The sequence below is a fragment of the Spermophilus citellus genome (genome assembly GCF_964194105.1).
Source record: "Spermophilus citellus genome assembly, chromosome: 16".
In the NCBI taxonomy this organism is placed as follows: Eukaryota; Metazoa; Chordata; class Mammalia; order Rodentia; family Sciuridae; genus Spermophilus; species Spermophilus citellus.
This window is the reverse complement of record NC_138196.1, coordinates 46,565,924-46,592,999: the sequence shown is the minus strand read 5'-3', so window position 1 is coordinate 46,592,999 and position 27,076 is coordinate 46,565,924. Positions and strand designations below refer to the sequence as shown.

At 34.3% G+C, this 27,076-nt stretch overlaps 2 protein-coding genes across 8 annotated transcripts in view; one reads left to right on the top strand and one right to left on the bottom strand.

Moving 5' to 3' along the window:
* The window catches only part of VPS37A (VPS37A subunit of ESCRT-I), a 74,104-nt gene extending 68,354 nt beyond the window's left edge, over positions 1–5,750 (bottom strand). For 4 of the 6 annotated variants that reach the window (XR_014019127.1, XR_014019128.1, XM_081269198.1 and 1 more), the window contains exon 1: positions 5,275–5,722. Coding sequence is in view for 2 of the 6 variants with exons in the window: in XM_081269198.1 (XP_081125324.1) it covers positions 5,275–5,399 (125 nt within the window). In the remaining 4 variants the exon portion in view is untranslated. Of the gene's footprint in view, positions 1–5,274 lie in introns of all 6 variants that reach the window. The other 2 variants (XM_081269200.1, XM_081269201.1) reach the window with 2 other exon arrangements.
* Positions 5,751–5,828: 78 nt separating this feature from the next.
* CNOT7 (CCR4-NOT transcription complex subunit 7) lies at positions 5,829–25,800 on the top strand. 2 transcript variants are annotated; one of them, XM_081269203.1, is made up of 7 exons: positions 5,829–5,973; positions 7,269–7,480; positions 9,328–9,521; positions 15,804–15,965; positions 18,854–18,998; positions 20,147–20,257; positions 25,389–25,800. In XM_081269203.1, exons 2-7 carry the CDS (start codon positions 7,364–7,366, stop codon positions 25,500–25,502), a joined length of 843 nt encoding a protein of 280 aa, XP_081125329.1. In that variant the 5' UTR covers positions 5,829–5,973; positions 7,269–7,363; the 3' UTR covers positions 25,503–25,800. The 2 variants fall into 2 exon arrangements, with proteins under 2 accessions (XP_081125329.1, XP_081125328.1); XM_081269202.1 differs by lacking the exon at positions 25,389–25,800 and adding an exon at positions 21,834–23,453.
* The last annotated feature ends 1,276 nt before the right edge of the window (positions 25,801–27,076 follow it).

The window sequence follows — 27,076 nt, the reverse complement described above, 5'->3', positions numbered from 1 at the left end:
AACAGACATCTGTGTTACTAAGTTTTTAAAGAAATAACAGCAATTAATAGAGCATAAAGCCCAGGGGTTAAAATGGGAAATAACTATGCTGTTTCTCTTTATACCTAAATTGCTCCTGGGTTGTAAACAAGGGACTGAGAAATTCACTATGCATTCTAGATAGTTAATACTGTCTTGTAGAGAGGATTCCCATTTTCAGACTCACTCTCTGGCTATGACATTTTTATTCCTGATTCTGAAAGCTAACCAAAGAGTCCCTGAGAAGTTTCAGTCTCTGGAGAATTCCAAGGAATGTCATTTCATGTACACCATAGACTTTCTGGAAGGGAAGCTACTGAGCACTAGCTCATCAGAAAGAGATAATTCTGCTGTATCCTCTCCATTTTTCTTCCAAAGATTCTCAAGCAGACCTGTTTCTAACACAGAATATCCAAGCAGAAGCAGAAATGATAATCATTTAAAATTGGGATCACTTGAGTCTGGCTTATATTTATGATGCTCGAATTAATTTTTTTTTTCTGTCTTGCAGACTGTCATTACATTGAGGAGTCTGAGATATCAATAGACTTTCATCACTAAACAGAGCAATAAGAAAGCAGGTAGTCAACCCTTTCATTTCAGTGGTCATATGGCCTGTAAAGGTTACATGACTATCCAAAGTGGCAACCTGCCTGTTGATGACACATATGTTTCTCCTGACTCCTTGCACACGGCTTTTTTCATTATGATTCTATTAGTTGTTCCAGAGAGAAAAATAAAAACAATTCTTTTTTCTTTAAAGAAAGAGAGAGAGAGGAGAGAGAGAGAGAGAGAGAGAGAGAGAGAGAGAGAGAGAGAGAGAGAGAGAATTTTTTAATATTTATTTTTCAGTTTTTGGTGGACACAACATCTTTATTTTATTTTTATGTGGTGCTGAAGAACGAACCCAGCACCCCACACATGCCAGGCGAGCGCGTTACCGCTTGAGCCACATCCCCAGCCCAAATAAAAACAATTTTGATAAATAACCTAACCCCCAAATTAGATATTATTGTTGAATACAAATAAAAAACAGTATAGGATTATCATGTAATTGATTATTATTTAAAAGAATACAGAAGTCCTTTACCTAGTATTTGTAAGTTAAAAGGTAACAAAGATTATTTTTTATATAACTGTGAATTTACATAGTTAATTATAAATAATATTTACCACTCACAACATTGCTACAAGTTGTTATAAATTTTATACATAAGGAAATTCATAAAGAAGCCAATAACTTTAGATATTGTGAGAGAAGAGAGACTCTTCTCTCTAGATGGTTGGAATAGTCACTATTAAGACCATCAGTTTTTAAATTTTTCTGATTGCAAGTACAATACAGAGAAATACTACTCCTTAGCTTCACTTTTTGAAGACTCCTTAAATATTGAGATTAGTGAATTTAACAGCTGGGATATTTTTAACTACAAGTACATGAAAACCAGGGTAAAAGTGACTTTAACAGTGAGGAATTATTTATCTTAAATGAGTAGTGTAGAGGAAGGGAGTTTCCTAAGTTAGTTAAGTTAGCAGCAAAATATTATCTTCCACTTTGCCACATTCAATAGTCAGCCTTATCTTAGCTCATGATCCAAATGGTTCCAAAAGTCCCATGTGACACAATAGCAAACATGAGAGACATTTCTTCCTCTGATCTCTTTGTTCTCCTAGACATCTCTTTTATTATTCAGACAAGGCTTTGAGTAGCTTCCAGCTAACCTCCTCTCCAACTCATACTGACCAAGATTAGGTCAAGAGTCCTACTTGCATAGTTAGGCAGAGAGGAGTTGAGACCATCAACACTGGCATAAACAATCATTATTTACCTCCTGGGCTTGAGAGAGCCCAATCTCTACTAAGTGAGGCCCTGCACAAGGGAACAAATAGAATAAAAACAGGTGCTCTTTCCAGATGACAAAATAAATGGATTTGGATAGGAAAACAACAGTGTCTCCAAAGTGAACTACTTTATGAGGTAGAAGAAAATAGAAGGATTAGTTCTGCACATAAAGTCAGAAATCTTAGTGGTAAATTTAACAGTGTGATAATTATTAACTCAAAAGATACAATATAGTACTTGAGTCCAACCTACCTACCTTTTAGTTTCTCTTTCCATACAGACTTAAACATGTTATTATACTTGGTTAACTTTTTTTTGTTGTTGTTACTATGACAGTATCCCACTTGCCCTGCATCCCACTAAGACTAGATGAGGAGATATCTATAAAATCCACCTAACATGAGGAAGATGAGAAGGTAAAATTCTATTAAGGTAAATAAAAATGAGTTTATATCCATTAGAGAAAGAAACTTGAATAAATTCTTTGTTGAGATAGGATTTTCAAATAAAGAGTTGGACGGAAAATGAGAAAATGGGATGGGGAAAAGTTACTCAGTAAAACAGAAGGGGGAAAAAAAGCTACATACTTCAGGAAGAGCTTCTGACCTTACAGAAAAAAATTAAAAAAAAAAAAAAAAAACTCAGAATGTGAAACTAAAGGGATGTAGGCAACATGCACTAAGATATTGATATCTATCACTCAAGAAATTTTTTTTTATTACACACACACAAACCAACCTAGTTTAAAATATTCTTTTAACTTACAAAATACACTTCAAGAATAACCAATCATGGTGTCTGTACAAAAATCTTTAAGTATAAGATTACCTACTAATTAGCCTAATCAAACAACATATTCTAAGATATCACAGGTTGATCATTTTCACTGGCTATCCTAGAAATGTATGTCATTAGTGAAAAGGGTGGACTTAGCAAGAATAGGTAGGTAGAAGGCATGCTTTTTTTCTGGGATTTTACCATTCCTTAGAAAACTGGAAGCATATGATCTACTTAATTGTCCCCAGAATTATCCAAATATAACTTGTAAATTATACAAGCTATACAAATTGTGAAATATTTCAATTAAATAAAACTCCAAGTATTTTTATAAACAAACTTAAAGTCATATGTTCATAATATTACAAAATATAGGTAACGTCCCATGTTCAAGACTTCTGGCTCAAAAAATAATAAATGAATACTTTCTGCATTCAATTCATGGTATTGATTCATCCTTTAAGGCCAATTTTAGAACTCCTTAGATGAACAATTATTGCTTTACAACCTCAGTTCACTTGGGTGACCAAAAATTCAATAAATTTTAGATCAATTACTTCCTTATTTACAAGACTTTGCAGCAAGGGACTTTGGAGTTTTTAAAAATTCAATTTCACCCTTAAAGAATAAAAATTTTCCAGCATTAAGAATAAACTAAAGGCTTAACTGCAATTAATTCCAAGGATATGGTTCTAAAAAGTATTTCTACAGTGGTATGATTAGTATAGTACTCAGTCTTCCAAGGTGACAACTTCTAAGGGGACAAATTTGTTATGCTTGTTAAAAATGAGTCTCCGGGCTAGGGCTGTAAGTGCTTGCCTCGCATGTGTGAGGCACTGGGTTCGATCCTCAGCACCACATAAAAATAAAATAAAGATACTGTGTGTTAAAAAAATTTAGAATAAGATTTACTTGTCTTGTGGCTCAGAAAATGATACTCCAAAGTATGGCACTTTGGCAAGGTAATCACACTGAGCTAAAGGAAATTAGAAGGCCTCAGCAGCAAAGTTTCCCTGACTTTTTTCTACCTCTAGGTTCTTATTTCTTTCTCCCCCAGAGCATTCATAAAAATCGGAACTCCTCTTCTGCAAATCTGGTCAAAGAAATTAGATCTCCCATCCCCCAAAGCAAGTGATAAAACCTACAAAGGTCACTTTCTCCACCCTCTCCCCAGAAAACCCTCATTCCAGAGGGGCCCTTCCTTATACTCATATTGAGAAGAAGGAAAGCTACACAGAGTGCCAAGAAGAATCTGGACAGGCCTTGCTAGGTTTCTTCACCTCATTTATTACCATTAAGCCATAAACTTCTGTCAAAACACAATTCTACATGGTTGTCCATTCCTTACCAAACCTAAATATAAAAATAGACAGTTTTCCCTGGGTCTTTGGGTATTCATTTCTTAAGGCTCCCATGTAACATAAATTTTTGGTTAAATGAATCTGTTATGTTTTTCCCGTGTAGCATGCCTTTCCTTATGAAAGCATTAGCCATTACCCTTATAATGGGTGACACTTGTAAAAACTTTGAGTTTAATTTTCCAAAATGAATGCCACCTAATTTTGCAGTAAATTTTTCTTTTGACAATACATTTATTACTATTCTAGGTTATAATTTACTTGCTTGGAAAAAATATTGATGTGTAACAGATAAAATGGCAATTCAATAGGAATCCAATTGTTCAATAGGAATTACTCAATTTTATTATCTCATTATGTTTTTCAAATGTATGAAAAGATCTTAAAAAGACTAGAATTTAACCATGTTGACATCTTTACATAAAACACATGCTGTAAAACTGTTAGGAAAATATAATTGTATAACTCATGACATAAAACAGGCAGCTCTAATTTTTGAAAATCATTAGAGGCGCAGGTATTTGCAGTATAAAAGGCTATAGCAAACCAGACTACAGTAAATAAAAACAGTTGAAATAATTTGAATTGCAAAATATTTCTAATCTGGCCATGATAAAATGAAAACTCTTTAAGAAGACAACAAAACAACAGAGATGAATGCATGGCAATCTTTGAGTGTAGAGCCAAGAATATTAAGGAAGTGAAAATGTACAGACACTAGCAGTTGCAAGATGGGGAGAGATTATTGGAACAGGGTAAATTCTTAATTAGAGACTCAAGAAGACTATCGCTCAAAGAATTCACTGATGAAAAAACTACGGCTTCCTTTCCTTTGATATTGCAACAATTTTCCTCTTTGTGAAACTTGGAGATTCCTCTTCACAATTCCCCTTAGCCAATTACAGTGCTTTAACACTTCTGCCAAAGCTGTTATCAGGTGGGTATAGGGAAAGATTAGGGGGGAAACCAGGAATACTAAAGGGTATCGGATATAGAATATGAAAGAGATTACTGTCAGCAGCGATGTGTCAAAACGGATGAGCAAGCCAGAAGTAGAAGAGCTGAGCAGTGGTGGGGCAGGAGGCAGGGGGGTTCCGGAGGATAATAGTAAACATGAGGTAGGAATGGAAGATCACATGTGTGACCCACTATGAAAGGAAGTCTATCAAAAGGAGGCAGCTGGCGGGCAGTCGGCCTGTGGAGCCCTGAGAGTGATTGGGACCAGCCCGCCCTCCCGCCCTACTTTTCCCTCCTGTCGAAGAAGCAGCGACCAGTCACCTGGAGTGTGAGTTCCGGAGGGACTCGATCAAGCGCTGCTTCTGCTGTTGGAGGCTGGTGAGGCCACCGGGAGAACCAGCCGCGGAGGAGGAGGCGCTCTTGGTTAGGGGAAAGAGCCAGCTCATCCTCCTTGGGTCCCCGGGCCCAAGGCCCTAGAAGGCTCTGGCCTGCTTCTCCCAGCTGCTCAACCCGGGCGTTCTCCAGCGACAGAGAAGCGGGCTGAGACGCGAGTGGCCTAAACGCTGGGGGGCTGCATCTTCACTAAGCAAGCCCGGCTCGCGGTCTCCAGGTTCTGGGGGACATGCTATAATGCAGTTAGCTGGAGAGGGGCAACGTGCCGCCCGGGTTAGGCAGTCCTACCTTCGCCGCCCAGACGCCCAAACCAGCCAGTCAGGGAGGCTGACCGCCCAGCACTCCACCACCCTAGCCTTCGTCACCTGCGTGCCCCGCCTCCGCCCGTGTGCCGCGCCCCCTCTGCGTGTCGCGTCATCATCCAGCGCCCCCGCCAGGACGTGAGAGAAGCTACGGCGCAGCACGGTGCGGCGCAGCTCCGGCTCCCCTTTCCCAGTTGCTGGGCGAGAGGTGTCTATGGGGCACCCGCCGCCGCCGCCGCCGCCGCCGATACCGCCACCGCCGCCGCCGCCGGGTGCTGCCTCTATGGCGAGGAGGAGGAGGAGGAGCGCCAGCTCAGAGACACAAGTAGATTTAGCGACTGCTGCAGACCTGCGGGGGGAAGGGCGGGCTGGGGAAGTAGAAAGGGGGCGGGAACCATGAACCTGAGAGGGTGCGCGGTGGCGCCTGCTGGAGTCGGCCGGTGGAGGAAAGAGCTTGGTGGCGGGTGATGGGGGAGGGTAACTGGGGCTGGGGGTATTTTCTAGAGGGTGGCGCGGAGTGATGACGTAACGGCTTTGTACCTGGGGCTTCGATGGGGGACGGAAATTTAGAGTTGAGGGCGGTGGCCTAGATCCCCAGCTCCTGGTGTTTCTTCACGCAGCATTACTTGGGAGTCAATCTGGCTCCAGTAAATATCAGAATCTTCGCGTTGGCTCTGTGCCAGGGAAAAGAGTTATCTGTGACATGAATGCCTCTGTGCTGTCCTGTTTCTCTGGAAGCCTGTGGAGATGGTACCTACAGTAGTGAGAAGGCCTTTGGTGACTCTTCCTGGCATTTGGAGCAGCATAGAGAGAGAAGTGGAAGAGAGCAGTGTTTAACTACAGTATCATACCAAAGTGTTTGTGTATCAGGATGGGAGTTTTAAAGAAGGGCTGTCTTGGATCATTTGTGATTTCTGTTCTTAGAGCAGACGTTACATTTATTATTTCGGAGTAGGACGACACAAGATTCCCCTCTTTGACCTCAGTTTTTTTTCCCCCCGAATTTCTGTGAAAAATGAAGGAGCATTTGGGATTTCTGTAAGAATATGTTGGTCCAAATTACCATTGTATATCAGAAACCAGCAACATGAGAGCTATCTTTAGCAACGGAAAGTGCTTGGAATTTTACGAAATTAGAAGTAAATTTAAAATGCAGACGTTCTGTTGCCCTTTTTTTCACCTTCCTACAGTTTCAGACATTCAAATGATTTCTGTGGCTGTTACTTTTTTTCTCACAACGTATTTTTTAAAAATTAGTTTTGTCCCCTTCAATCTGGATTGAATAAATGCCAATGAAGCAGATTTTGTAATTAAGATTTAAAATGTTTTGTTAATTAATGACAAACAAAAGTAAATGGTACCTTTATCATGGTAGCATCTGATCTCATTTTTATTTGGAAATGGATGGCTTCATGAAGTTTTATGCAGAGGATGAATTGAACTCTCTTTTTAACAGAAAGTTTAAAAATATAATTTATGTGTATAATTTAAGGACCCTGGGTAAATAACTACTTAGGTTTCTACCAGCTCAATTCTATGATTTAGATTTATGATACATCTGGAATTCAGATTTATGATATAGCTAGTTTTTATTTTGTTTTTTTTTTTTTATTTTGACAGGTACATAAATAAAGGACAAAGTATTTTATGAAACAGATCTTCAATCAAATATAACATTTTGATGCTTGGCATCTAGACTCCCTTCTGCCCTCACTATGCCAGCAGCAACTGTAGATCATAGCCAAAGAATTTGTGAAGTTTGGGCTTGTAACCTGGATGAAGAAATGAAGAAAATTCGTCAAGTTATCCGAAAATATAATTATGTTGCTATGGTATGCCCTTGAACAGATCTTTAAAATGATTGTGATAAAGGGATAGGAGGGATTTTAAGTTTGAATTCAACCCTTTTGGTTGATTTTTAAAGATTAACCATGAAAAAAAAGAAATTACTGGTGCCCTCTCCATCACAAAACCATCAGAAGCATAACTGTAATTTGACAAGTTGGGTTTATTACTTGTTGCAGTAAGGGAAACACATTGGGAATCATTGGGTATTTGAGTACGAATGTTAGAAGGTCGCTATTAAATTTGGTCTTGTGTCAGGGATATTTAGTTAAGGTGTAAGGAAGTAGGGCTTTTTTCTGGATTGGTTGCTGTCGAGAAGATGCATTATTTCCCTATTTGGGTATTGTCATAAGTCTGACCAGAATGAGGGAAGACTAAAATAAAGGTAAAGCTGCAGAGGAGGAACAATCATGATAAGGCCTAACTTATAGTACCAGATGAACTCTTGGAAGCCAGGGGGTTCCAGGATATTTCTTTCAAACAAATGGAGTCTCCCATTGAATGAAACATTGTTTGTCTGCAATTTTTAAATTATAATCACTGGAACTCCATGAACACACTATATTATTAAGCAGCTCTGCTCTCACATATGCTATTCAGTCTGCCTAGATTGTTTATATAGTTAATTGTTTTCTGCTTTGCTATTGTATTTTTGTGTATCTATTGTAGCTACTGTTTTCTAGACCCCCTAGATTATTAGTTCCATAAAGCAAGGGAGTAGTGTCTTCCTTATGCTTTCAACACCTAGCATAGTATCCAATAATTGGTTGTTGAATTGAACTGAATTTAAAGAAGTTTTAATTTATTTTTTCATGTTGGGTTGGTATTTAGTTTTTGTTGTTTGTTAGTCTTAGTTTGAATTTGGATACTAATGGATATGTTATTTTCTCAGTATTTTAAATATAAACAAAAATAAATCATCTTGTTTGGGTACGGACAAGATGATTGGTGAAAATACAAATATGTGTACATAGGCAACATTCTATTTAATAAAGGTTTATTTGCCCATAATTAGAGTTGAAATTATTTTTCTTTTGTTGGGGGGATATTTCTTATCCAGTGGAAATTCATAGTGATTTTTTAAATGATAAGGGGTAACAACATTACAGAAATAATGACATCCACCAGGTGTGTTGGCACACACCTATAATCACAGGGGCTTGGGAAGCAGAAGAATCAGGTTCAAAGCCAGCCTTAGTAACTTAGTGAAGCAATAAGCAACTTAGCAAGACCTTGTCTCAAAATTAAAAATAAAAAGGGATGAGGATGTGGTTTAGTGGTTAAGGCACCTCAGGTTCAATCCTGGTAGTCAAATAAATAAATAAATGTAATATTCTACAAAAAGGAGTGGGTGGCATACAGTTCTTGACAGATGCTTTCTGTGATTGATAGAATGTTCGTTTAGCCAAAGAAATTAGGAGGCTAATGGTGCTTCTAGTGATTTTGGTGTTGACATAAACCTTGTCTCATAGAAACAATTGGAAAATGGTGAATTTTCTACTCCTTAACCAATTCTTCATGCAACTTGCTTTTAATATTGAAATACTGTGAGCATAGCTTAATATACTCTTTAGGAAACATGAATTAATGTTTTTTCTTCTCTTTGGCATAGAGTAGTAAGTATCATATTTTAAGTAAAAAAAATCGATAAATGTATAGTTTCATTTCATGGTTCTAAAAATTAGTGTTCTTCCTAGTTAAAAGTATTTAATATAAACATGTAGAGTATCATCAGTAATAGGATTCTTTGACTTGCATCAAAAATTATTCTAGGAATTTATGGATTTTGGTTGTTAACATTTAGTAAATAATGAACCCTAAAACTGTTTTACAGGACACCGAGTTTCCAGGTGTGGTTGCGAGACCCATTGGAGAATTCAGGAGTAATGCTGACTATCAGTACCAGCTATTGCGATGTAATGTAGACTTGTTAAAGATAATTCAGCTAGGACTGACATTTATGAATGAACAAGGAGAATACCCTCCAGGAACTTCAACTTGGCAGTTTAATTTTAAATTTAATTTGACGTAAGTGGGAACTACATATATAACTCAAGCCTTTTTTGTTTAATTTTAGAAATTGATTTCCTCAGATTTAGTAAAGTTCTGAGTGAATTTTGGTACAGTTATCCTGGAAATACATTGCATTTCAAAAATGTAGGTTTTGTTCTTAATATGAGACCAAAAAAAATCAGATATTAAAGATGTTAAAATTCAGATATTTCAATTTTAAAGATATATTTAAAAAATATGACTACTAGGTTTTTTTTTTTTTTTTTTTAAATCTGGGAAACTGGGTTTTTTGTTGTTGCTGCGGTGGTTGTTAATTTCAGGCTCAGGGTCTCGTGCATGCTAACAAGTGATCTAGCTATTTTCTCAGCTCCAAATCATTGGGTATTGAAGATACTTTTTGATAGAAAAAATAATCTTAGGACATTGATTGTACTTTCAAACTTTTTGTGTGCCATGTGAAATATAGATTTCTATAATATACATTCTTGTGAAGAGATTTTTATTGCAGTCATAGTACTCTAGTTTGTAAGTAGACATGTCACATGCAGTAAGATATTTCTTGGAAAGTTGGGTGCATTTTCTTTTCAAATCAGTGTTATGGAATGATTATTTTCCCTTGTCATCTCATAGAATCTCTTAATTTTCGTAAAGTAGAGCAGTATCCTTAAACTTGGTGATGCTAGTATATCAGAATCTAAATTCTAACTCAATCCCTGGGTCTACACTCAGTTTCTGTAGTTATAATATTTCTATATTATTGATATAAGTAGTCTTGATAGCTGAGAGAAGTTTATAATGTTTTGGGGGCAATGACAGGTTGTTTATAAACTGTTGAGGAAATAAAATGTATTAATGCATTCTAAATGTATTATAGTATTACAGTGTCCTTTTGTTTAATAACCTGTATTTATATGATATGATCTAACATCTGATTGGAAAAAACAAGTTACTGGGTAGTTAATGGGAGTGCAAAATAAAAATTATTCCTGTTCTTGATTGCGTAATGTTTTGTTTAACATAAGCTAATGAAAAGCAGGCTAATGATTTTAGAGGGTAGTAGTGACAGTAGTATAATAGTGTGGCTTCTCAGTGCATTGTGTTTATTGTGACTCTTCATTTTACTTTATAAGTACTAGTATTATTATAAATATTATATAGTATAATTACAATATACTCTCTAGAACCTTTTAAAGGTTAAAAAGTATTCAACCTTTCTATAACTGATAACCTTTTATAAATACTACAGATCACACACAGTGAAAATTGCCTTCTATCCTTTTCTTAAAAGATAATCAAGTTTAATTAGTCCCTTATCATTTTAATCGTTCTGTGTTACTTTTTTCCCCCAAATGATCATTAGAGCATTGTCACAAGAACATTTTAAATAAGGTACTGTTATGATTTGAGTTCATGAGTAAAAGAGTGACCCCTTAGTGTCTCAGTTTTGGTAAAATTGTTTCCTCTTCTAGAAACATCTTTGCTTTAGTAACAATGGCTTTCTTAATACAGTCTCTGTGCAACTTTTTTTTTGTTTCCCTGACACTGTAGTTTTAACACCAAATTTTGCTACCAATTACAGAAATGTTAGTGTCCTAAGACACAGTTAAGGAGCAGGATATAGTGAAAAACATTCAAGTAGAAAAGGTCATTTGAATGATAAAGCCAGTACTGTGTAATATGTGAAGAGAGCACTGTGAACAGCATCTTGGACATGTTTAACAAGATGAAAATGGACTTTTTAAATCAAGTGTCTATAATGAATGTGTCAACTACAGTGCTAGTCTCTAGGGGTATAGTATTGAAGAAAATTGGTCATGGTAATTATAACTTAGTGTTTTCTATTGCTCTTCTATTTTTATGAACATAGAATTTCCAAGTCAATTGCCCCTAAGAATTCAGTATTTAAATAGTGCCAGTGTTGCCAGGTATGATAGTGCATTCCTGTAATCCCAGCAACTCAAAAGTTCAGGAGAATCAAGAGTTCAAAGCCAGCCTCAGCAACTTAGCAAAACCCTGTCTCCTAATAAAACATAAAAAGGACTGGGGATGTGGCTCAATGGTAAAGTGCCCCTGTGTTAAATCCCCAATACCAACATAAAAAAAAATTATACCAAATTTTTCCAAATTTTACCTTGAACATCAAGAAAACAACTGCAGATCAATACTTATCTACTGTAGATATAAAGACTTGTGAGACATGGAAAGCTATGTATAGTTATAATGGTGTTTCATTAGGCTGTGAATAGTTATTTAAAAAAAGCATGCAACTAAAAGATCTGAGGTCTAAGTGACATTAATTTCTAGTCTTAGTTATATGTGACATTTAATATTTTCTGAATCTTGAAGGTGTGATTTATGATGTTTAAATCATAGCATCCTGGTTAAAGCACCCTGGTAAAATGAAACAGATTTATGAGCATATGAGTTTTGTAAATAGAATTAACTTTCTTTTTTCACTTTTCTTGATAATTATATCATGATAACTACAGTACTTATTGTGGGCTCAGAAGCAAACAATTTTATATATTTTTTAAAGCCAGGAAAAGTTTGGTTTCTTTCCAGGGTGCTTGTTGATTTAATAATAATAAATAGGACATACATGTTTGAAGAGCAAATTAAGTGCTATATTCTAAATTAGAGTTGGATTCAGTGTTCTGAAGTAAACTGAGGTTATGGTCACCTGTGTGCTACATAAGCTAAAAGATGTTAATATTATCCTAGTATTCTGCTTTTACCTCTTATCAATTTGGGTATTAAGGATTATTGTGCAGTTAAACAATGTTCAGTTGACGAGTTTGGATTCATCAACATCCTCACAGACTGAAATTAACATCAAAGTCTATGGATTTTGGACATGAAACAAAGGAAATAAAACCTGAATTTTTAACATACAATACATATTTACTGACAATATTTGCCTTGTTTTTTCTATTTAAAAAATAGCATGCTTCTGGTAGAAAATACAGAAAAGTTAGAAATGACTACTATCACAGTTTTCTAGCATTTCCTCTTTAGTCATTCTGTGATTAAGATACCATTTTTTACATTAAGAATTTATCATTTATATATTATTATGAATAAGTTACTAACAACTTTTTGTAATCATTTACATTGACCTCTTTATGGTTATACCATAATATAACTAACCATTTGCTATGGTTGGACATTTAGGTTGTATGTTGAAATTTTTATTGTTGCTTTGCTCTTGGGCCTCTCAATATACAGATGGCCTCTGCTTTAAAGTCTTTCAGCTTACAACTTTTTAATTTTACGTTGGTGCAAAAGCAGTATACATTCAGTAGACACCAGACTTTGAGTTTTGAATTTTTGATCTTTTTTCCTGGCTAGCAATATGCAGTGCAAAACCTTCTGGCAATGCTGGGTAGCAACAGCAAGAGGCAGCTCCCAGTCAGTTAACATGATAACAAGTGTAAACAATCAATATTCTATAGTATATTGTGCTACTAATTGTGATGTTCAGTAAGTTAGTTGTTTTAGGTAGATTTTCAGCTTATCATATTTTCAGTGTACAATGATTTTATTGGGATATAACCCAAAATAATCAAGGAGCATCCGTACATCTTTGTCCACCATTTTGGTTATTTTATTTGGAATAGATATCTATATCCAAAGATAGAAAATTCTGTCCTGTCTCACCCATTCAGATAGCAATATTAGCATATTTTGACTTATAAATTTCATTTGGTTCTGATAACCAGTGTTATTTATTTGTTTGTTTGTTTGTTTTTGGTAACTTACAAGTCATTTGTTTTCTAATGTTCCATAGCCTTTGAAGATTTTTTGGCATCTTTGTGATATCAGTTTGAGTTTATGAAATATTATTATTAACCACCTTTGTATTTGTGACTATCTGTATTCCAGTTTGTGTTTTTAACTTCATGATTTTTTAGCAGAAATTTAAGTACATTGGAGTTTATACTTTTAAAAACTAATTTTAGTTGGAAAGTATGTGAGAGTAACTTTTTGAAAAGTACTTTGTAAACCCTTTGGTGCCTGTTGAATCACGAGTGGTTTGAAGTTGGAGGGTGCCCATGTATTTAAAAATATGAAATTTTGGAGTAGGCCATTTTTATTTGTAGAAAGTGATAATTTCAAGAAATTTACTGACTTTAGTTTAATTATTTGAAGTAGTTCCTGTATTTAGGATATTACCTGCAGATAACCATGCATCTCTGCTTTTTGGGAAACCCTTCTTAACAGACTTATACGTGGTTATCATTCATGTTCAGTTAATGTAACAGATGTTTTGCTATCTTACACTTCAGTAGTTAGTTTATCTTTAGTTAGGAGAGATCATGTTGTATTTTATAATTATTGTAAACAAATTGACCTTATAGTCAGCCAATACCAGCACCTGCAGCAGTTCTCATATCTTGACTAAATGCTACTTTACTTTTTTGAGGGTAGTGTATATTAACATTTTTTCCTCTCCATTGCTTGAATTTTTGAGGTGGGAGAGACAGTATAGGAAGGTTTAAAAACTTGAACTGGATGCCATTGGAAAGTGACAGCCTACTGATTTGAAGAATTGACTCAGAACTATTTTCTTCATCCTGCCCCAAGATTTAACTTATCTGCCTAGGGTTTCCCACTTTTTCTTTATCATGAGTTGGGTATTATAAAGCATGAAATTGGTACCAAATTATAAAATGTTCAGTCCATGAAACTTAGATGAGACTACATGGACTTATCTGAATTAAGCTGTATGAACTATGCAGAAAAATAATTATACACAATTCTTTGTTTACCAAACTTATTTGATTATGAAGTACCCAAGGTACTCATCTAGGTCTCTTACCTGGGAATTGTGATTCATTAGGTCTGAGACATCAGTGAGACCTGGAAATCCATGTTTTGGTAAGTTCTCTGGATGATTGTTGTCCTTTGGCAAGTTTGAGAAATACTGGTTTAAATAGTGCAGTATACACTGTCCTACTTCATGTATTATCCAGTCTGGTGATATAATATTGGAAACCAGAAATTCCCTTCTTGAAACTTGTGATTGGGACAGAGAGAAAAAAAATTAAAAGTGAATTGAGCTCATAACCCAGAGTAATGAGAGCCTGGAGAAGAATCTATTTCTTTGGTTATAGTTGCTAAAGCATATTTCAGTGTGAGCTGTGGGACCTAATGAGGGATCTTCTCATCAAAATATATAAAGTACATATTTTGAGTATAGCAAAACCAGTATCTGTTGTTTAACCCAGGAGAGGTGGTACTGCATTTATTCAGATGTCTCTTTTTAATCTTTAAAAAAATTTTTTATAAGGGAAATTTTAACTTAAAATGATTATTGTGGTTCCTTTCTATTTTTAAATGTTTTAGTTTTGGGTTTCGTTAGTTTTAGACATTTAGAAGCAAAAATTTCCAGAGAATAAATCATGAAAATACTTTGTGGCCCAAGTGAAATATGCCTTTTGGTTTAATTAATTTCATTAAAGTTTTTAATAGAAAGTTTCTTTGTTAGTATTCTTAAATTTAAAAAAGTAAATAGCTTCTTATTCTCAAAAATATACCTCTGCATTTTAATAAGGTTTTAACATTTTGGATACTTATATGTATTTATACTAGGAAACTTAGAGATGGCTTTGTCTCTAGCGTAAGTGAAATCTTGAAAGACTAGTTTAGATTTTCTGACTTGATTTTGGAGGCAGTCTTCCAGAATTAGGATTGTTGGAAGAAGAAAATTATTGCTGTTATAGCATTCCTTAATTTTAAATAGTTCACTACTTTTTGGAACCATTTAAAAGGCTTATCATCATTTGTGAAAGGATGCATCTCCTTTTTAAGATTTGTTTAACTTAGCTACGAGATGTGTCTCCTGCTTGATATTTCATTCCTGATTCTGTTGCAAGCATGAGAGAGGGGCATAGTGTCACAGCTGTGGCTGCAGCACTCTCTGGCAGCATTAAAATGGATGTTAAACTAAAATGGATGTAACCATGTCCTGGAAAGAACATGTTTAGGACTTTGTAATGGTAGCCTCTGTGAGTAGAAAATTATTTTTAACCATATTAAACTTATGTAATATATAGAAGGCTAATGGAATTGAGTTGATAGTGAATGTTAAAATCTCATCGTTGGACTTTTGTGATTATCGTTTGAACACTTTTCTGAAGTAATGATCCTTATATTTAGACTGCTTGCATTGATGTAAAGCATTGAAACAATTAGTCCTCTGTCTTGTTTTTGGCACTATAGTTGTAAATGGAAGCAGGAGATAAACTGTTTGAAGTAATGGCATTTTGAATGTTGTCTTTCTCTTTCTTCTGCCAGGGAGGACATGTATGCCCAGGATTCTATAGAGCTACTGACAACATCTGGTATCCAGTTTAAAAAACACGAGGAGGAAGGAATTGAGACCCAGTACTTTGCAGAACTTCTTATGACTTCAGGAGTAGTCCTTTGTGAAGGAGTTAAATGGTTATCATTTCACAGGTAAAAAGATTGCATTGAAAATGGATTTGTGATTCCACTTTATACCTGCCTTGTGCTTGCTTGGGTCATTATACAAACACTATCATGCTTAGTTCTAGAAAGAATTGATTTCCATATAACTGGCTCCTACATACCTCTTATGAGGCTAATTAATATTGCTGTACCTTAAAGTTAACATTATTATGAGTGAGATCCATTTTAGCCTGTAGGGGGTAGTATTGCTTAAGTGAAAAGAGCACAGCTAGAAAAATAGATTTTGACTGGAATCTAGCAGTGCTGTTGAGTATCATTGTCACAAGGGTTTTTTAACATTTGTAAGCCTTAGTGGTTTTTTTTTTTTTTTTTTAATTATTTTTTTTATTTTGCTCAACTGGGGATCAAACCCAGGACCACATACTAGGAAAGTGCTCTGACATTGAATTACACCCCCTCTAACATTGAGCTACACCCAAACCCTAAGCCTTAGTTTTTTATGCTTATAGAAATGAAACTATTCATTAATAACAATTTTTTTTGAAGTATGTGTATGTATCAAAAAAATAAAACAAAACAGCAAAGAGAATGCTATGGGTGAATTTTACTTTTTAAAAAATAGGACGATAGGGAAGAAATACTTGCAGATCTGTTTTAATGGCCAATAATAGCATTTGTTTATTTATTACCTTTATTTTATTTTTTTATGTGGTGCTGAGGATCGAACCCCGTGTCTCAGATGTGCTAGGCAAGCGTTCTACCACTGAGTTACAGCCCCAGCCCCAAATAACATATTTAAAGCATCTAGTAAAATGTTTTGCGTAGTAAATTCTCTGTAAATGCTGTTTTTTACTTCATTATAAAATAAAACTAGATGATTTAAAAGAATTTCTATAAAGGAAATTCGTTCCATTTTTGTGAAAATAGACTTTAAGATATGAAAAAATGTTTTTTAACTGAATTGGCAGTCCAGGGACTAAAATCTTAGAAATTATTTTATTTGGCTTTTGGGTATGTTTTTAAAAAGCATTGTATTACATGGCTGTTATGCTTTTATACTTGTTTTCCTCACACATCTATTTTGAATGACTCCTGCATGCTATAGAATTTTCACACTGACTTATGTAATGAAAGACTTCCTCCTTAAGGCTTCGATGTGATATTTTTTAGTTGGAGGTACTGAACATACTAATTCTCACCTATCAAATTTTCTCTCTGCCTCCATTTGAACTTGTACATAAGGAAACAAGACTTAATTCTCTGTTAATGTAAGAAGGCTTTTTTAAGTTATTTGTATGTTCCTATATGAGAGTACAAAATAAGTAGAAAGCATATTTCCTTGTTTTTTTTTTTTTACAACAGGTGATATACTCTTATTCAGAAAATATAAGACCAGACAGGGTTCATGTCTTCTTGGAGTTCAGAGTCTAGATTAGATTATTGTATATTTAAATATTTACCAAGGTATGATAAGATTTTTATTCCATTAATATTAAATATTTCCTTCATATTCAAATATATTTCTGGTAAAGACAAATTTAAGAAATTTATAAATTCTAATACAGTCTTACTAGTAGTAAGCAAAAGCCATATTGTCTTACATTTTTAGATAGCCAGCAAGGTTACTTCCTTGCCAACTATCATAAATTTTAAGTTTCTAATTCCTCGTGCTTATACTTTGATAGTCATTAATGGTGTTCAACAGTAACACTTCCCTCCCTCTTTTAAAATTATTATTAAAATTCTGAGTGGTAAATATAAGTTTTGTTTCCCTTCCAAAAGATAGATTAATTGCATCTTTCATCAAATATTTGTTGAGTTCCAACTGTGTGCAAGGAGAAAACAGTATTTTTTACATGTGATAGAATGATTCATGTATTTGAAAGCATAGTACAAGAAAACATGTTCTGTAAGAAATTTCTGGGAACTGGGCTCTTCAGGGAATGCTTGCTTTCAGCGACCTTTTTATTGGAAAGGAGTATGTAATTGATGTAGGAGTAGAGGGTAGATAGAAAACTGTAGAGAGGGAAATGAGAGGGATAAGAGATCCTAAGAGTGTGAATTTTTGTTTTATTATTTAGGATAGTACTACTCAACCTACTATGTTTATTTCTTTCATATGCGGCCGTTTCATTAGTTTCTCTCAGAAAAATATATTGAGATAGGACCAGAATTGTGAGGGAAGAGAGTATGCTTCCAAATGAAGTCATTTAGGAGAAGTGAAAATATTTTGTTGGAAACTTAACTGTGGACTTTTGAAGTATGCTACCATATTATGAAAAACTGGGAAGATTTTATTATTTTTGCCTTCTTAATATTCTTGGTAGTTTTTGACATTTTGGACCAAGTTTCCATTCATCTTTGTTTCCCTGTTTACAACGTTATTCGTTATTCTTTGAGATAATTTTCTTTTGAGACATTTATGAGCAGTTTGATAATCTTTAGTATTCATTTTTTTTAGAGAGAAAGTGAATTTTTTTTAATATTTATTTTTTAGTTTTCTGTGGACACAACATATTTATTTTATTTTTATGTGGTGCTGAGGATCGGACCCAGCGGGGCCCTGCGCATGCCAAGCAAGCATGCTACCACTTGAGCCACATTCCCAGCCCATCTTTAGTTTTCTTTAAGTATCAGTGAAGTATTAGTGACTGCTGACTTGGACTGGTACTCTTGGTTTGTATTTCAAGGGCTCTGAGAAATCAAAGGACAAGTTTTTAGCACTGATTGTAAGTTGGCAGGGTTTTCCCATTACATTTGTAAATAATGTATATTTTTTCTGTTTTTTTTTAAATAGTTGATTGCTTTTTTGCCTATCGTGTAATTTGTTTAAATTTTGTATTCAATAAAACATCTTTTTCCATCTTTGTGGTATTTATGCATCTCTGTTCTTCATTCTTTTGACCCTTTTGTAGTGGTTATGACTTTGGCTATTTAATCAAAATTCTGACCAATTCTAATTTGCCCGAAGAGGAACTTGACTTCTTTGAGATCCTTCGATTGTTTTTTCCTGTCATTTATGATGTGAAGTACCTCATGAAAAGCTGCAAAAATCTTAAAGTAAGGCTTTTACCATTGCCCGGTAGCATTATCTGCAAAACAGCACACTATTCAGATCAAGTAACTGAAATAAAATCCTAGGCTGGGGTGATGTTTTAATCCATGTTATTTAAAGTTTGTGTTAAATATAGTATCTGGTCTTTTGATTCTTGCATAATTAATAATTTATAGGCACTCCCCTTTCTAAGCATCAGTATATCTTGGCACAATAGTCAAGCTAAGTGTTGAGAGTTTTGTTATTGATTGCAGATTGAAAATCATAAATCAAACAGAAATGTGAAGACTGGTGGGGTTTTCGTATGCACAGAAGTAGTGTGAATTTTAGCTCCCAACACTCTTGTAAACTACAAGATAAAATTTTGAGTTGGCTAGCAATGGACAGAAAGATTCAGCTGTGTGGTTAAAAAAAAAATGGTTTTTCCCCTCAGCTTACCTTGATTTAGAGTTTTGTGGGGTTCCCCTCCCTGGCTAAAGCCAAAGAGTAATGTTCCTAGAATTAAATTATATAGCTAAAACTATATGAATTTTGCTAGGAGTAAATGCTGTTGTAAATGTGTAGATGCTGTCTTGATTATAGCTTGCATTCTGACAACTGCTTAGTTTGTGTAATTTTTTATTTTTATTTTTTTGTTTTGTTTTTTTGGTGCTGGGGATCGAACCCAGGGCCTTGACAAGGCAAGCACTCTACCAACTGAGTTGTATCCTCAGCCCTTTATTTTTATTTTTATTTATTTATTTTTTTACTTTGAACATTTAATTATTTCAAAAGAATTTGTTAAGGAAAGGTGCTCCTTTGGTTTGAGAACAAATTCACCTATGATGGTACACTAACTATTGAGTTTTATGATGATTGATGGATTAGTAAAATAAGAATGTATAACTATTACCCTACTGTGATCTGCTTCCTCATATCTTTAGAAAATTTCCTAATTAGAGTCCCATTTTCAGATTTATCAGCTTCTCCCAGTTCAGCAAATAAATTGGTATTATATTCTGTTGGGGACTTTCTCCCTCGGTGTTCTTAAGATTTAAATATACATTTTAAAGTTTATTCATATTTTGGTCTTTGTCCATGTTTGTGACTTGTGAATTCAGGCATAGAAGTATTTCTGCTTCTCTCTATGACAAGCAATTTTTATTTCTTCTAGGGTGGATTACAGGAAGTTGCTGAACAGTTAGAGCTGGAACGAATAGGACCACAACATCAGGCAGGATCTGATTCATTGCTTACAGGAATGGCCTTTTTCAAAATGAGAGAAGTATGAAGACATCAGTGCCTTTTTCTCACTTGCTTATTAGGTTGAGAACATTAAAGATTTGATGGCAAAAGTTTTAGGCACTAAAAGCCTACTAAGTGTAGTTAGAAGTACCACATAAGTAATATTCACCACACTTAAGTGATTAAGTATTAAAAAATAAATCAGCTTGAAATATAGTTCTGAAGGAAATGGAAGAATAAGTTCTTTTTAGGATAAAAGCTTAAAAATATAAGTTACCTTAGAAATCATGTAAATCCAACTTATAATTTCTCAAGTGAGAAAATAGAGGCTAGTAACTTTTCTCTAGGATCAAACATACTACTAGAAGAACTCCACAGATCTTTCTTAGACTTCATCAGTGCTACTTAAAACAAGGTAGGGAATTTATTCCCCTAGTATAGCTTCTCTTAGACCTGAATCTAATGGTAAAAATTTCATTTGCTTGTACCATTCTTGTTTTGAAGATTTTATAAAGTAGGACTCATGCTTTTTACTGGATTGAATCTTACAAAGTAGTTTTAGATTTTGAAGGGGTTATGTAAATCTAAAGGAAAGTAGTAGCCGAATCAGAAAACATTGGGAAGACTCTGCATACGTGATCAGAATCTTAAATATAAAATCATTAGATATAGAAGAATGAAATTTAATGAACTCAAGTCTACTCTTAGGTTATGTATTTGATAGGCACAGTTATACTTTGTTGTAGGTAAACATGATTGGGTTGTGCAAAAAAAAGGGGGGATGGATTTGTTACCTATAAAACAGTTTTGCTTTTTGCAAAATATTTGCTATGGAATTCTTTCAAGTATATTCTCCTAGGTATTAAGGAGTTGACTGAGACTGAGAAATGTATTAATAATAATAGAATGCATTAAATCTGTTTTGTTAAGTAGTATTAATTTAGAAGTGATTTGAATTGTCAGGACAAGTAAATATTTTGTTTTTTTTACTTTTTCCAGTACTTCATTATAGAATTAAAACTATTTTCCAGATTTGCATTTTAAAAATACCTTAGAAGTTTAATTAATGGTGGATTTCTGACACAAATTTGTTATCTTTATTTTTCTTGGCTTTTCAAGCACTGTAACCTAGTGTGAATGTTCATATTTTACTTTCCATAACTTGTTTAGGGTTTATTTTTAGTTATCTCAGATTCAAGGCCATTTAAAAATTTTCATTATTTTTCTCCACCACAACCTTTATTTTTTTTTTCTCCACCATCATTAGCTATTTTCATTCATACTTAACTGCTGAGTATTATTACATTAATGGAATAAAAATGTCATTTTTCCATGCTCAAAAATTCTTATAAAAGAGATCTAAATGTTAATGAGAAAGACATGCATTTATACCTTTTTTTGTATAATCTCTTTTTTTGGTTTCCTTTTGAACACTGTACTTCCTGGGGACATCAGTCTTATTAAACATCAGTGTGTGGCTTCAAAGGAACACCATAGAAAAGAGCTGTTGTTATATAGTTAATGAACAGTCAGTACTTACATTACTGAAATATAAATTGCAAGTGGTACTTTTTGGTTAAAATTAAATTTTTTTTTTCTTCAAAATTCCTTTTTAGATGTTCTTTGAAGATCATATTGATGATGCCAAATATTGTGGTCATTTGTATGGCCTTGGTTCTGGTTCATCCTATGTACAGAATGGCACAGGGAATGCATATGAAGAGGAAGCCAACAAGCAGTCATGACATGAAATAAATAGTCCTTTTTATTTTATTTGACCTACACACATGCTTGTATATAGGTTTTATCTCTGGTTGAATCCTTTGAACAATAGACAATACCTTTTCCCCCCTTTTGTAGCCCATTTGTTTTTTGCCTTTCAGTACTAAGTATGACCGTTCCTATCTCAGATCTTAATAAATACAAGTATATTCAGGTTAAATTTGGCCTTAATTTAAAATATTTGTTAGCAAGCGTGTGTGACAGAGTGGGGAAAGCTACATCATATTGAATAATTTGATAAACTTTACCTACTTGAGCTTGTCCCCTCCTCCCCCCCCCCCGCCCTTTCCTAAATTAACTAGCACTGACTGTAATTTATTTCCCTGTTTCATGTCTCTCCCTTCCATTCTGCAGGAGTTTTAGCTATTTGAGATTGTGGACCATCAATTGTGCACTTTAGAGAGTGATTCCAATCCTCTGTTTTATCAGAAATTGTGGTTTTTCTTGCTCTTAGCTAGAAAAATGACCATCTGCCAACTTTCTACAGTATTTTGTTTTGACCTACAGAATATAATTGCACAGGTGTTGTGCAAATTGTTGATTCAGCAAGACTAACAACAACGAACTACTGAGGAGCTTAATAACTACTGTTTCTGTATGTAGTGTTTAATCTTCCAAGCACATCTAGTGTCTGTCAGTTTCTCATTGGCATATGTAGGCTGCTCTGTGACTGAAGAATTTTCAAACCAGCTTTACACCCTTCAGGAAAAAAAAACAAAAACAAAAAACCTTGTGATTGGATATTTAGTATCTGCCAGGAAACTGGAATTCAAGAGATTGAGGCTACACTTATTTTATGATAGCACACTTCCCTTGATCTGCTTTTTATTCCATCACTGTTAACCCTTTTTATTTTATAGCCATACTTATGATGCTCTTGATTTGTTGATTATACAGATCAATTTCATTAAAGTCCAAAGATAACAAGTCTTTAGGTATATTTTGTATCAAATTAAAAGAGAAAAATTGTGCTTTCATAGTTGCTACAAAGAAATACTGGAGAGATTTGGTGCGAAACAACAAAACACAAAATATATATACACACACAAACACATATATATAGCTAATAAAATTACCTGAGGAGTGTAATGCTTGTTTATTTTTTTGTGTATATCTTTGCAATCTATTTTATATATATTTGACAAAAGAGACTGTGAAATATTTAGCCATGCAGAATATGTGACCAGACCAGAGCATGTGTAGGAAGACTTTTTGGTAATCTTTAACTCTACTCTAAAATGATGGACTACAAGTTATTATGTGTTACCTACACTTCAATCAGTAATATTAGCAAATCTCCAAGTGTTAGAAACATTAGTTTGTTTCCCTTGTACATTCTTTATTCATATTACAATGCTGTAACTGGGTGGTCCTTTTTAAACAAAACATTATTTGCAAAACAGAGGGTATTATTTGTTTTTAAAGCTTTTGTAAATAAAGGCTTCAGAAATGTTTTCCTAAATGTAGATGACTGGTGATTTTGCTTTTAAATATTTATTGGGGGTGTGTGAAATACCTACTTGTTTATTTGGGCAACTGAACAGGACTGAGTTATTTCACGAATGGTAAGTGGTTATAACTTTTTAAATTCAAAAATCATTCTGAGCCTTCTGCATTTCACCTATTGCTCTTTTTGAGGACCTTAACTAGATAATTAAGAACTGATCTGTTTCTCCTTTCTAGAAACACATTTATTCTGAAAGACTAAAGTAAATACATTTGGTATAACTTGCTGTGGCTTCTTAAAGCCACCGTGCTGAAGCAAGTTTGTTTTTCACTTTGTCTACCCCTTTAAAAAACAGGAATTCTAGATTGCCTTTTTAGTAGCCACATCATTGCTAAAATTTCATAACTTGTATCAGTTTTGATTTCTGTTCCTAAAAGTAGTAACATTTATAATTTCTGTAGAGGAACATTATGACCTTTACTTAATGTAGGTTTTGGATACAAAGAATTTTGGCTTATAATGTTTTTAGTGTTCCTGAATCATTAATATGGACTCTCTTAAATTTATAGAGCAGGGGCTGGGTCATGGCTCAGTAGAATGCTTGCCTAGCATGTGTGAGGCACTGGGTTCAATTCTCAGCACCACATATAAATAAGTAAATTAAATAAAGGTCCATTGACAACTAAAAAAAAACATTTAAAAATATAGAACAAGGGTCAACAAGCTGAATTAAAGGCCCAATAAGGCTGCTGCATGTTTTTGTAACCCACAAATAGTTCTCACTTTTAAATTGTTGTGTGGGGTAACATTTCCTGACATCTAGAAATTACATGAAATCAAATGTCAGTGTTCATAAAATTTCATTAGAATGTAGTCAGATTAATAATTTGCATGTTGTCTGATTCCTTTCCCCCATACAATGTGAGACTTGAGTAGCTGCTACAGAAACTACCTATGGGTGGTCATTGTCTCACATTGCTACTTAGCAAGCTATAGAATCAGTCATGCAGGTATAACTCAACAGCATTTGTTGTACCATGTATATCCTGCCACCAACATTTTAATTTTTTTCTGTTCACAGTACACACTCTTAACATTAAAACAAAAAAAGTATACTTTAAATGTTTGCTTTTAAGCAAACTAGAGTACGGATTATTTTGTCAAATTACAGGAAATGCATTGTTTATGATGCAATGAGAATGTATGCTTAAAGAATACAATATGTTTGACATTATCAGAGTAAACATCACAATGTTCCTAACTCATGGGAAGAATTAAAAATTTTAAATGGAAAATCAGCATAATTCTTGAAGAAAATTGAAAATGAGGCTGCAACCAGTTATCTTTTTAAGTGGCTAGTTTGTTAGCCAGGCAAAACTGGTGATGAATTACTTCATGTTTCAATGTAGGAGCCCAAATAAAGGTCCAGAAAAAGTAAAACTATTACTTTTGATGAGAATAGTTGCATGAACAGTGAGGACGTTGGAAGCAACATCAAATGATTTTGAACATTTTTCTTTGGCTCCTAATGAGTCAGAAGTTACCAGTATTGTCCAGTCTTAAATATTTGAGAAATCAGTATTGAATTCAGTGTCTGAAGAAATGGTTTCTATTGGTAGTCTGTTTAGAACAGTTATGGGTTGAGAATATTTTCAAGGAAGTAGAGAAATTGCTGTCAGTACCACCTGAAATGGAATGTGATAAAACTAATGGGAAAGGTATGCATCAAGCAGAAAATGGTTTCGTTGACAAGTTTATTAAGTTGATAAAAAAAATATAGAGAGTGTTTAAAGCATACAGCTATTCATTTTCTTACATTGGTGTTATTGAACTGGTAGTGTCAGCAGTGAACTTCATGCATTTTTTTGTGAACTGACTAGCTTTGAATATCACTTTTGTTGTCTCCATTTCTTAAATTGTCATCAGATATATCTTCTTGCAGTTCTTTCAGTGTTTTTTGGATCTTGATGGCAATGCAAAGAAAACATTTCAAAATCACTTAACTGCAATTGAAGAGCTTCCTCTTAATCTGTTGGAAATGAACAATCTGGAATGAAATTGTGTGCTAAAAGGCAAAGACCAAGAAAGACTAATGGAATCCTATAAATGCCTTACAAGTGGTGAATATATGCTCTGGTGGACATCAGTATTTGGGCAGTACCTTGATCTGTTTGTGAAGAGACTTCAAAGATGAAATAAGTAAAAATCTCATTAAAAATCAGCATTAACAGATGGACATCTTCAATTGACTTTGATTATAGGGGATACTAAATTGAGCCCAAATTGACCCACTAATTTTAATTTTCTCAAATTGTACTCAATTATTTTTATAATTAAAATGCTATGGAAATTTTTTCTCTCTCCTTTTATCAGTACCTAAATAATTTCCTTCATTTTATCTTTTACCTTGCCAGCTTCAAATTGTATCTGTCCACCTCTATTAGAGAAAACTCAAGGATCCATAGGTGTCTTGTTTGCTGTTGGAGCTGTGATGACAAATATAATGGCTCCTCTGGGTAAACAACCTGAGGTGGAATCAAATTATTTACACTTGAACACTTTCATTAGGATGAATGTGTTTTCTTAAAAAAGAAAATTGATTAAATCATTCCTCTTGAATGTAGATGCTCTATATTAAAGTTCACATATTCCATTGGCTATGTGGCTATCATTTACATGAGTACTGTTTTATACATAATCATGTTTTTCTGTTAAGACTACAGAAATGGAGGGCTATCATTCAAGTCCTACAGAACCATCATTTCAGGCTTTAATTTTTTAAAAATAATTAGCTTAAATTATGATAATCATAGAGGACTTTCATGTACATTCATGTACATTTCATTGTCTTGTATTAAATAGTTTTCTATAGCATTAGTGAATTGCTTATATTTAAGGTACAATATAAAAGCAAACAAACAATTTTTCTCTTGTACAAATGCATTTCTTTGCTAAATAGCAACAGCAAATAGCTGAAGTAACCATGTTACCGATATCCAAAATTACTTAGTGAAGATAACCTTCTTAGCCTGCAGAATTTTATATAATATTTCTGGTTTTATTGTCACAAGAGGGGAAATTCCCCACTCTCACATACCTGTTGTGGCTCCTCTTTTTCCTAAAATGTCATGGCTCATTTGGGTAAGCAACTCAGTGCCACACCAAGAAATTGGGGTTCCTTTAGCTTCAGATTGTATACCATCATTTGGCGTTCTGATTGTTAGGGAGTTCCAGTTTGAAGAACTCAAAGACAGTATGTTATATCTTATTAGTCATGCCATTAGGCATTTTCGATGTGGACCGGTTTCAGTTGTGCCAAACACTTTTTTCTCAATAAGAATTCACATTGTTCTTTGTTAACAGTTGTCTTATGTCATTGCAAAGCCCATGTACAAAGAGGGTGGACAAAAATCATTCTTGAGCTACACACAGACACACACACACATACACACAAGCCTTATGTTGAATCTCCATAACCATTTGGGGGTTCATCCATATACTCTACTTCTTGCCTCTATGTATGTCTCAAAGAACTTGAACACATGCTTACATGTCACTCCAAGTTAGTGTATAATTATTTTTTAAAAAAATTCAACTTCCATACAATAAATGTTTGATTAGACCAATAAA

Excerpts from the sequence above, each read along its gene's own strand:
- CNOT7 (XM_081269202.1), top strand. The coding sequence starts at position 7,364 with ATGCCAGCAGCAACTGTAGATCATAGCCAAAGAATTTGTGAAGTTTGG. Across the intron at positions 9,522-15,803 it reads AATTTTAAATTTAATTTGAC|GGAGGACATGTATGCCCAGG; the intron begins GTAAGTGGGAAC and ends TTCTTCTGCCAG. Across the intron at positions 15,966-18,853 it reads AAATGGTTATCATTTCACAG|TGGTTATGACTTTGGCTATT; the intron begins GTAAAAAGATTG and ends ACCCTTTTGTAG.